General features: G+C 27.2%; 1 protein-coding gene across 1 annotated transcript; it reads right to left on the bottom strand.

The window, feature by feature from the left end:
* On the bottom strand, positions 1 to 7,982 carry LOC100167489 (nicastrin; the record flags this gene model as incomplete). The annotated part of the gene is given in 10 exon segments (XM_001942816.5): positions 1 to 152; positions 219 to 381; positions 1,859 to 2,040; positions 2,111 to 2,310; positions 3,742 to 3,972; positions 4,226 to 4,370; positions 5,574 to 5,838; positions 7,402 to 7,525; positions 7,585 to 7,689; positions 7,752 to 7,982. Coding segments are annotated over 10 exon segments (1,619 nt in total), but the record flags the coding sequence as incomplete, so codon positions are not given.
* Between the last annotated feature and the right edge of the window lie 3,991 nt (positions 7,983 to 11,973).

The following is an 11,973-nucleotide window of genomic DNA, read 5'->3' as shown; positions in this document are numbered from 1 at the left end:
AATAGGCGTGAAAGACTAGTGATAGTATTTGTGATCAAATCTATACTGATATAATAATTAGGGGGGTTGTCAGGTAAATGCAGTGGTGAAGTCAATGATTGAAATACTTCACAATTCATGGACTTAACATAACAATCTAATAATTTGGTAACCTAAAATAAAAATAATTGTTGTCTATTATTTGCTTACACTAAAATAATAAATAGTTTATTACTTACATAACTAGAATTTGCTTGTTTCAAACCAGTGTAGGTGGAGTTAGTAATAAATGTATAAAGGGAGTTACTAAGAGAAGTTGATATATTAGCTATGGTTTGTGCAATTGTAGAATTATTACCATATTGTATATTCTCAGCATCATCCAAAATGCTATGATAAAACCTTTAAGAAAACAACAAACAAAAAACATCCATTATTTTTTTATAAATAATAATTAATAACACAATTACAAAAATACTATATTGTTATTAAATTATAACATAAAAGTATACTTAGATTAAAATAGTTTTTAGTAAATTGTAGTTTTTAAGTTTTAGACTTTGAGCAGCATAATGAATGTATTGAATTTAAGCCGGTAAGTTTAGGTTAGGTTATCAAGTATACTTTTATTATTATAATATGGCTGTTCCTTCTTGTGTAACATTTACCAACAATTATCATTTATCGGGAAGGACAGCAGTAACCAATAATTGCGCAATTATACCATTCCAATGGCTTGACACATAAAACGATCAGTACCAAATATAAGCTATGTACACCAGTGGGAATGTGGCTTTACAATGATGTGTTTTTATTGTCTTTTATCACTTCTTGGGGAAGTAAAAATGCTATGATTATTTACTTCAGCATCTTTAGAATCAGAAGATGTAGTACAAGGTTCTCAATAAGTTGTTATTGGTAAAATTAAAAAAAAGTTGAGCTTAATGAAAAAGTTGAAAATATTTTTTTAGTTAAATGAAAAAAATTCTCAATAAATATATATATGAGCATCTGAAGTTAGAAATTTGATAACATTCGTCAAAATCACAAAAAATTTGCAAATTATTTTGATTTAGAAAAACATTTTTATATATAAGATTTGAAAATGTAATACAATATTTCTTAGTTTGTCTACATAAAAAAACAATTACAATTTCTCATGGAACAAATTTAATATTTTGTTGTAATTCAAAAATAAATAACCATAGGCAATTGAAAATTTTACCAAATGTTTATAATATTAGCATTTTAAAATTCAAAATATTTTTAGTTTTTTTGAGCCATTTATAGCCTTCAGAGATGATTTTTTTTCCTGTAAATATTAATAAAAAATATTTCATTAGCTTGAAAATTGAACACGAACCACAAGGTTCCTCGTAAGTTGTTTTAATAGTAGTTTAAAAATATTTAAAAATGTAAGCACAATGTTTTTTATAAGAATTTAAAGTTCAAATATTGACAAAATACATTTGAACCATAAAAATTTGCATATTATTTTGTATTTAAAAAATGTGTAAAATGTGTAACTTTTATAGCTTAGGATAGAACATTTATAACAAAGTTTCTTTATTATATGTAGTAACAACTAATTCTGAATAATATATCAACACAGTTTTTTTTAAGGACATTTAAAGACATTTAAGTTAAAAATTGGACTTTATGATATATATAAAAAAGAATTAAGGTTTTAGTTATTTTGTTGTATCTAAATTAAAAACATTGGTTGTGGGAACTTACAACTTTTTTTAAATATAGGAAGTCTCCACAACAAAAAAGAATACTAACTAAGTTTCAATCTATTCTTTAGCCATTTTAAATATTAAGATGTAACACAAAATGTACACATCATAATAAAAAATAAATAAAAAATAATACATACTTATTTTTAAATTGGTCTCTAAATCCTGTTAATATTATACCCGGAAATTTGGGATCAATTTTTAAAAAAGAATGTAGTGATGATGGTGGTATAGATGTGCTTTTTGATTCAGAAACAGAAAAACCATCATCAGAAAGACTCTTATTAAATATATTCATGAAATTTATAACATTTTCACTAGCCTGAAATATAACAATAACAAATTAAAAATAATTTTTTAATTTTGATTAATAATAAATATTAAATACATACATTATTTTTGATTGGACGATAAACAAACACTTCTTTATCATAATGTATTTGTGATAATTCTACAAACAAGCCAATATGACTCTGATTGAGTTTAATTAAATCATTTGGGAAATTTCCGTCTAACATATCGTAGACCACTCGACTTGATCCAATATAATCATAAGCTTCTCCATTAAATAAAATAAACATAATATTCCGAGCTGAAAATTTCAATATTTTTTCAAAACACAGTAATATCACTCTATGATTCAAAATCATTTCTGGTTAAATTATAAAAATTAGGCAATAAGAAAAAATATGGTCTATATTTCCATTACATTTGGTTTAAGACGGATAACATAGTTAATTTATGCTCAGCAGTTGATGCAAAACTAACTTCAACTGCTCAACATAAATTTGCTATGTTTTGCCCTTGTAATACAAAAACAACAAATCTTGGTGTGGCTTCCCCTTTATATGAAAAAAATTAGTTTATCATTACACATCCAATTTAAAATTAAAACATCACATGAAAATTAATATTTTGTACCTATACATTATTTATTCAGTTTTTATTATTTTGTCCTTTTTTTTTTATCATTCCAAAATTGGGACATAAATGCTACTATAATAAAAATACAAAATAATATTTATTATATATTCCTCATTGGAGATATCGAAGTAATATATGTCAATGTTGTGTTTTTAAAATACATATGTTTGTTATCAATCAGCTACTAATCACTCTCTCCATACTCACATTTATTATTAACCCATTAGCGCCCAGCATTAACATATGGCAACATTTATAGGCTATATTTAAAAAAAAAATTGTATTTATAGAAGTTATCAACAAAAATTTATTGAAAATTTAAAAAAATAATAATTTGGGCGCTAATGGGTTAACAATAACAAAACTTTTAAACAACTATAAAAGTATATAATAATAATATATTTATCATAAACATAGATAATAATTAATATTTAATAATTACACATAAATAATCAAGATCCTTTAGGTCTTAATTGTTATTTCTTGATAATGTTTATGAATTTAATTTGTTGTAAAAATTGAACGCTAGTATTTAATACTTACGTCAAATAACTCATTGGTATAGATTATTTATTTTTATCAGTATTTTTAATAACATTTATAAGATAGGAACACACTTGAGTACTTCTAAGTTCTAAGTGTAGTGATGATTAACAAGTTTACTAGGTTTCCATCGAGGTAATTTTTAATATTCCAATTATTATTAGTGTCAATAATGTATTAACGTGTTACTATAAATACAAAAACATCATAATTTTATTCATGGATATTACAGCTGAAAAAATAGATATTCAAAATCGTATTGATAGAAACCTAGAAAACTTGGTAATAAATGGAAATCAGTTTTAAAAATAGAAATCTGTCAAACCAAATTCTTTCAGTTTTGTCTGGTTTTTGGTCTATAAACCACTTTTTTTCATCGACTGCCGCCACTTGAGATATACTTTATGCTACAAAATTTAAATATATTTAAAAATATTTTAATAAACAAAATGTATGTTTAGAATGGTCAATTAATCTACATTAGTTTTGACCTTTGACAAAATTGACTGGAGCCTTATTAATACAGTTTGGTAAAAAATTAAATTAAAGAACTTACAGAAGTTGTCGGCATCATTGTAAGAAAGCATTTCTGAAATTAAATTAGCAGTAGTCATTAAAGTCACAATTGATGTAGCTGTTGACATAGCACCAGGAGCTAAATCTTGAAACATAGATGTAGCATCCAACCGTGCAGCAACAATAGCAACAGATTTATCTGGTGTATTTGGACGTAGTTCTTTTAGAGACCAATACACATTCTTATCACCCAGCGGATCACAAAATTTAACTAAACAAATTAACAATATTAATAAATTATTATGATACATCAATATAATAACCCAGTCAAAGGTTTTCCCTCTCTGTGGTCAAGGGGACTTCGCCAGAGAAAAGTATCACTATCCCATTGGGTATGGCGAAATTACATTATATAGTGCCTCTAAAAATGGTATTACCAGGTGAACAAACTAGGTACAATAAGGCTACTTCAGTTCAACAGAGCAACACAAAAAAAAAAAATAATACATTTCATAACTATTTACTTGGTCTTATATTTTGGTATGACATCATTGTTCGCCTCAAACACGTTTTGGAATCTACAGCAGCATACATATGAGATTTCAATTCAAGAGCACATAGAGATTGATCATTTTGATTATTTAAAGGTAAATTATGATTTTTAAAGCACTGTAAAAATAATATATGTTATTTTTTTATCATTAACATTATAACTAATGTATATTAAGAATAAATAACCTTAATACACAAAATAGGGACTCCATACTACAATAATACTAAATTTTGTCCCCTGAATAATAAAATATATTTACTATACACCAAAAAAAACTAAAATATATCAAGTTCAGTATTTTTGATTGAACTCATAAACTTAAAATTTATCAAATTAATTGCTTTGCTAAAATAATATGTAATAATTATAAAAGTCCACACATATTATAGTGGTGGCTATAAAATTCAATTGCTTTGGTAGTGTCACTACAATAAAAGAAAATTAAAAACTGTATTTTACCGCTATTAACGCTTCAACATGTACAGGCCTTTATACTTTCAAAATTATTCTTATTAATTACACAAAGAGCAAAAATGTTAAAACTACCAAAAGCGGTAGTAAATTAAACTTCCTGAAGTTTGATTGTAATTTTGAAAAAAGGGTAGAATTCGTAAGCTCCTAGATTATGCTTTGTAAGAACCACTTTTTTGATATAAAACCCAAAAAGCCCATAATAAATATAAATGTAGTGCAATCATTTCATATTTTTTAAAAAAATATCCAAACTTTATGGACCTTTAAAATTGAAAATCGACTTCCTAGAAAGCCTAGTTATTTTGCCAAAGAATTCATACATATATTAAAAATGAAAATCGGACATTCGAAAGTATGTGTAATTTACCACTGATTATTGATCTAAAACGTACGAAAAATACGTGCAATGCGATCCCCTTAAATTGAAATAAAGGTCAAGAGGTATTTCTCCTCCAAAGATATTTTTAATCAATAATCTTTTTTGACTTATTATAAAAACATTGATTTTGTATTTAATATGTAAAACAAAATTAAAAATATAGTGTTCAATAAAAAAAAATAACATATACTCAGTTTCACAAGATAACATGCCACGGCCCAACCAAATTAGGGTTTTCTGTGCACCTCCAAGCAACACCCTGTCATAGGGTAACTGGTTTTAATAGAAGGGTGATGAGTGGGGATGTGCAGAACCGACATGTTCTCTCCTGGAACCGGAGTATAATATCCCAGATTTTTATTTATTCATTAACGATAAGCTTTATTAAATTGTATGAGTCCCTACAGAAATAAAAATCCAGTTTTTATGACGATAATTTTTAAAATAACAAATTGATTAATCTTACATCTATAATATCTTTGATAGTGTTTTGATCGTAAACAACAAATATGGGGAAACTCCAACTTTTTAAAAGAATATCAGTACCATAAGGATTCCATGGTTTCATTGGGCAACTATTAACATCTGAATAACGGTTAGGACATGTATCTTCTGGGCTAAATCCAGTATTTTGTAAATTATCATTATTTATTACTTCCTGTTCAGTACCATTCATTAGTAACATTATACCATTTACTTTAGCACTCAATTCAATGCTTTGTAAAACCTCTCTGCAAATAAACAGGATATATTTTAATTTTAAATTATTTAGAACACGAATAATATGTATTTAATCTTAAGGTCTTATTAAAGTTTTTATATGCAATTAATAATTAGAAATAATATTAAGAGGACGTAAGATCCGCATGTACTGTCTCAGTCTTACAAGTGTGTAATATAGCAAATTAAACGCTCTGAAGATCATGTTTAGCTCTGTTAATTTAAAAATTAGAGTGAATTGACCTCTCATAAAAATGTAGGATCTATAGGCAATCTCGGCTAAAGTGCACTTTACCAACCCCCTCATGATTTTCAAATTTTATTTTTCAAAAGACTTGTTTTTTTATGCTTAAAACGATGGTGTAATTTTTTTTTGGAAACTATTATTTTAGAAGTTATAGCCTTCCAAAGTTCATGATTTTACGTTTATGCACATGAGCGCAACAGTACTTGACTGCCACGGGCAGCGCCTATAACAAATTTTAATTTTTTTTACGTATTTTAAATTTTTAACAAGTTTTGGGAGTATAATATTGTGGATCACGTCATAATACAATGTTTTCGAAGCCGGATAGAATAGAGATAAAGTTTAGGTCACCCGTTTAGTAAGTTTAGATATAGAATATAGGTTAATAGGTAACCATTAGTCGGTCATCTACCTGCGAAGATAATTGCTTTTTAACAACTGTTAAATTCCGAGGCCTACCCAAGGGGGTTTTGCCAAATCGGGGGATATTTTCGTTTTTAATTGTCGGAGCGAGCGAGTGACCCCACTCGGTAACCTGGTGCAACAAAAATGCAATTTTCTTAACCCTGTAACCACTTGGGGAGGCGTTGCATAGCAAATCGGGGGATATTTTCTTCTATAATTGTCCAAGCTAGCGTAGCGAGCAAGTGACCCCGCTCGGTGACCTGGTGCAACAAAAATGCAATTTTCTTAACCCTGTGACCCACTTGAGGAGGTGTTGCATAGCAAATCGGGGATAAATTATTATTGCACCATCGTTTTAAACAGGTTAGAGTACGTAAGTACAAAAAAATAACAAAAATGGTCTTCCGCGCGACATTATAGTAGTACTTTGGAAGGCTATAACTTCTAAAATGATGGTTTCTGGGGAAAAAAATTTACACAATCGTTTTAAGCATAAAAAACCAAGTCTTTTGAAAAAAAAAATTTGAAAATTGTGAGGGGTTTGGTAAAGTGCATTTGTTCCGGCCATCTCATAAGCTTTTTATTATATTTCAATTTTAAAGTGAGTTATAATTATTTTAAAATTGTAAATTGTAGATACTCATAACTGGCTTTAAAATTAAAATATAATAAAAATCCTAAGTGATTGTCTAGATAAAAACCTTACTTTTAAATTTTATAAGAGGTCAATTCAAATTAATTGTTAAACCAACAGAGATAATAGTGATCTGCTGAGCCCAAATTTGACTGTGTTACGCACTTGTAAGACGGAGATAACACATCCAAGTACCGCGTCTATGTTAATGTCTATACATGCAGTTTGAAATCAAAAACTTTAAAAGCGTAAATAATTACAATAAAAAGGTAAATAAATATCACCTACCTATTAAACATTTTTGGTGTTAATGCTACAGTGTAAGGATCAGCCTTTCCTTCATTAAATAACCAATTTAAATCAGTAGAATTTATCACCAAATGTAAAGTTCCAACATTTCCAAATCTTGAAGCTATAAAATTAAAAAATAAATAACGACACATTATTACTTATATCAATAACATAACTCACAAGTACAGCCAAATTGGTTTGTTCCATTTAATCTAAGAAAACATGGGTTATCCGCTATGATGTTAGCATAAATTTGATCTTTGACCGAAAGACAATTTAATAGTGCTAAAAAGAATTAGTCATGATATAATACAGTATATTAAGTTAATTTTGTTGAATAAACTTACTAAAAGTCGCAAAATGCAAACATACAAATGAAACGAGGCGTACACTAATCATTTTGTTTATTTTAGAATAACAGAAGAATACAATAAAAATAGTTCCAACAGGGAAAAATTTAAACTACATTTCTATTTTTTGAAATATTTTCATCGACTCAACATTCCAATTTTTATTTCACATAAATAAATATCATGATCGTTAATCACAACAATTTATGAATTCACAATTTTTCACCACTAATGATAATATATTAATATGATACTATGCTATGGTTGTATGGTCACGATAGTCATGGTAGGCGATAGTGAAAAGTGGTAACATCAGCTATTAACCACACCCTAGATAATACCATAGACCAATAAACTGAGCGCATTCCCGATTGTAGACCACGATTAGATAGTATGGTTGTCAAACACCAGACAGTAAATAAACACGGCTTATATCACTCACGATCACGGATATAGATACTATGGTTGCACAACGAACAATAATATGACGGCGCCAAATGTTCTTATCAAGTTACATAAATACATACATAGTATCCATACAAAAAAAAGTCGCGACATACTAGCGCTCCACCGTGGCTAGGTAACCCGGTTTGGTTACCGTAACTTAGTAGTAGTTGTAGAGGGCGCTAGGAAAACGCGACTTTTTGTCAGAATTGATAAGAACATTCGGCGCCGCGCCGCTCAGCACTGTGATCCAATATGGGCCGTCGTGCAACCATAGTATCTATATCCGTGCTCACGATCATGAACTAAGATATCTACTAGAAAAAAAACGGTTTATATCACTTTCATGGATTAAAAATATAATATAAATTTAGCTTGGAATAAACAACAAATAACATTTATCACTGGCCGCCGAACTTAAAAATATTTAAATTTTCAATATATTATTATCATTATTGTTCTATGTTATTATAATATACAAAATACAAATACAATTTCACAACTGAGCAAGGCCGTATCTGAGGGTGGTCCAGGGGGTTTGGATCCCTCCCGAAATTTTTTCAATATGTCTTATTTTTAACCAAATATCGAAACATAAATTCAACAAAATTACAATATACATATTTTGGACATTCTACACCCTACACGTCAACTTCTTGAACTTAAATAAACAATCTTACATATAACGATTCATTATTTGAATAATTAACAATGGAAATAAATCATTACACGTTGTTCCTTATGTTCAATGTCATTAAAATTGAAATATTTATCTCGTATGAACATTGCTGAAGTTATATTGTGAAATTCAAAACAAATTACTACCTATTTTACCGATATAATGCATATTTAATATACACATAAAATTAATACTAATGACTGAATTGTTGTATCCAAGCAGATTTATTTTATTTATTTTTAAGTACATACTGTGATCTATATTTATTTGGTATTATCATATAGATAGAATCAGAAAATTTTTTTAAACTTAAGTGTGAGTTTTATATTTTACCAAAGTATTGTGTATTATTTATAACATATTAAGATATTAATTGTGTAAATTGCGATATTGTTAATCTCTAGCATTCAACAACAAAAAAATTTTTTATTTCTAACAATAAGTAATAACTAATTAAATTACATTTAACTATTAATATAATTGATATACCTTTATACAAATATAATGGTTTATAATATGTTAATTATGTAAATCAGGTAGTCAATCTCTATTGATGAATATATAATAATATAAAATTTGATATTATTAATATTTAATATATAGTTTAAGTTTAAACAGTACCTACTTTATGATATCCAACTATGACTATATTATCTTAGTTAGTTAACTGTTGAACACTATTGGTTAATTCAATAATAATTTTCTTCACACACCACATTTACTAAAGTTTAATTTATATTTTTACACTAACCATGATGAACATCTCAAAAAAGTAATAATATTTTAATAATAATGTATATTACATTTAATATTTTATAAGATTTTAAGATTATTGCATAATACATATTTTTGCATATCGTTATAATTTGTTTATTATTATTATAATGCGATTTATCTTGTTCCGTTCGTTTTATTAGTTGGAAATTAGATAATAATAATATACGATTTAATCCGCAGGCAGTGAAACCATATTTTCCGATATAACTTTAATATTAGTGCAACGATTACAATACATTTCAGTATAATTTATTTCTAAAATTACTTGGCGTGTCATACACTACCCTTTATTGGTGGTAGTAAGTAAAAATAAATAATAACATACGGTTAGGCACCTATATACTGTTTGAAGAAAAAAATACTTTTAAAAACGATGAATTATTATTATATTGATTCGATTGAAATCCCATAAACTCGAAGCTGCTACTTTAGAACTCACTTCAAAATAACGTCACGTAAAATATATTTTACTGCTACGTGAAAATTATGATTTCCAAGTATTGACTAAAACATGAGATCGATTATTCAAGTAAATACCGAAATATAGCACAATAACCTTTCTCGTACATTTGCTGCCGTGTTTCTTTTTCCATTCTATTTTACACAAGTCTAAATTTCACCTAATCTGTATACGTTTGTTCTTACGTACTCCACGCCTCGATCACAAACCTTGCTCGGAGGAGATGAGCAAACACGTGTTAAAAAAAATTAAAGGTGCACAAAACGCAAAAAAAAAATTTTAATTTGAAAGAATGTTCAATTTTGAGAATAGTGGTATAGGTTTTACGTTTCTACTCACATTTTTCGATAATTTATGAGCAATTTGAAAGAGTCGAGTGACTTCATTGGGCCCGGCTCGTCGTGATATTGCGTATCTAATACGTGTAAAAGTGCACCGCTTCACACAACGCTTTACCAACCTAAATTTTTTTTTTTTTGAAATTTAATTCACATAAAAATGTGTGGATTAATGTCTTTAAGACTATACAAGTATCATAATTTCAATATAAAGTTTATTTATTCAAATATTAAAAATCCTAAAAGAGATAATATAATATTTGAATTTTTATTTGATATTTAAATGGCCATGATGCACAGTTTTACAAAAATATCACATTACAGATTTATTATTAATATTTAAAAAACTAAACGTTATATAGAATTTCTGATACTTTTATCGTCTTGAACAGATAAAATCACACATTTATACGTAAACTAAATTTCATAAATACAATTTTTAAATTGGCAAATCGTCGTGTTAAGCGAGGAAACTTTACACGTTTACACGTATCATTATAAGATGTGCTCAATTACGATGAGCCGGTTCCAATGACGTCACACGGCTATTCTACATATTATTTTCTTAATATCCCTTGAAATAATCATTTTTTTTTGCATGGGATTTTCACCAAATCATTATATAAACTATATTATTAGCTAAAGTAATTTAACATTGAAAAACAATTTAAGACATTTTTTTTTGTGTTGTGTGATCCTAACAAAATATGTAATCAGCGTGTCGTTGTTTTCGTTTGCAAATCTATTACATATACCAAATAAATAAACTGCATTGTACGCATAACTATTATCGTTGTTGTAAAATCAAATGTTAACGATAATTGCGCATAACGTCCATCGTATATTAAATTTATACTCTAATAAGCAAACTTATACAAACTGAAAATGTATATCAAAATTATAAATTAACTCGAATATATATATATATATATTTTAATCGAAATTCTCACGCACATTAAATAGTTAGGTTAATATAATGGGTCAACCCAATTAGAATATTGATTTTATTTTATTAATTTTTGCTACCTATCGTCATAATATTATAATGGTTTTTGAATCTAATTCTGAACGATGTAATGTAATGGACTATAATAATAGCCAACCGTGGTATAAAATAATAATTTTATGCATAAAAAGCTGCAGCTTGTAATAGATTGTTTTAATTTTTTAAATATATTAAATGTTGATAAATAAATTATGCTCGTTGAAAAAAAACTTGAAAATTGAATACAACATTTTTTTTATAAAATAGTACTTATACAGTAATTTTGAATTATGCGAAATAAAAAATGTATAAATGTTTGAATTTTCGTTATTTTTAACAACATTATTCGTCAAAATAACGAAAAATTTTACAAATTGTTTAGTAGAGGTACAGATTTATAATTTTAAAATGCATCAAGTTTTCAATTTACAATAATTCTAACAACAATTTAAAAGTATAGGAAAATAGAATTTGCAGAAGTAAATTTTATTTTCCGGACATTTTCTTTTTAAATTTGGGAAAAATATGGCAAAAAA

The sequence above is a fragment of the Acyrthosiphon pisum genome, chromosome A2 (genome assembly GCF_005508785.2).
Source record: "Acyrthosiphon pisum isolate AL4f chromosome A2, pea_aphid_22Mar2018_4r6ur, whole genome shotgun sequence".
In the NCBI taxonomy this organism is placed as follows: domain Eukaryota; kingdom Metazoa; phylum Arthropoda; class Insecta; order Hemiptera; family Aphididae; genus Acyrthosiphon; species Acyrthosiphon pisum.
Note: the sequence above shows the minus strand (reverse complement) of the source record. Positions and strands in the feature narration are given on the sequence as shown.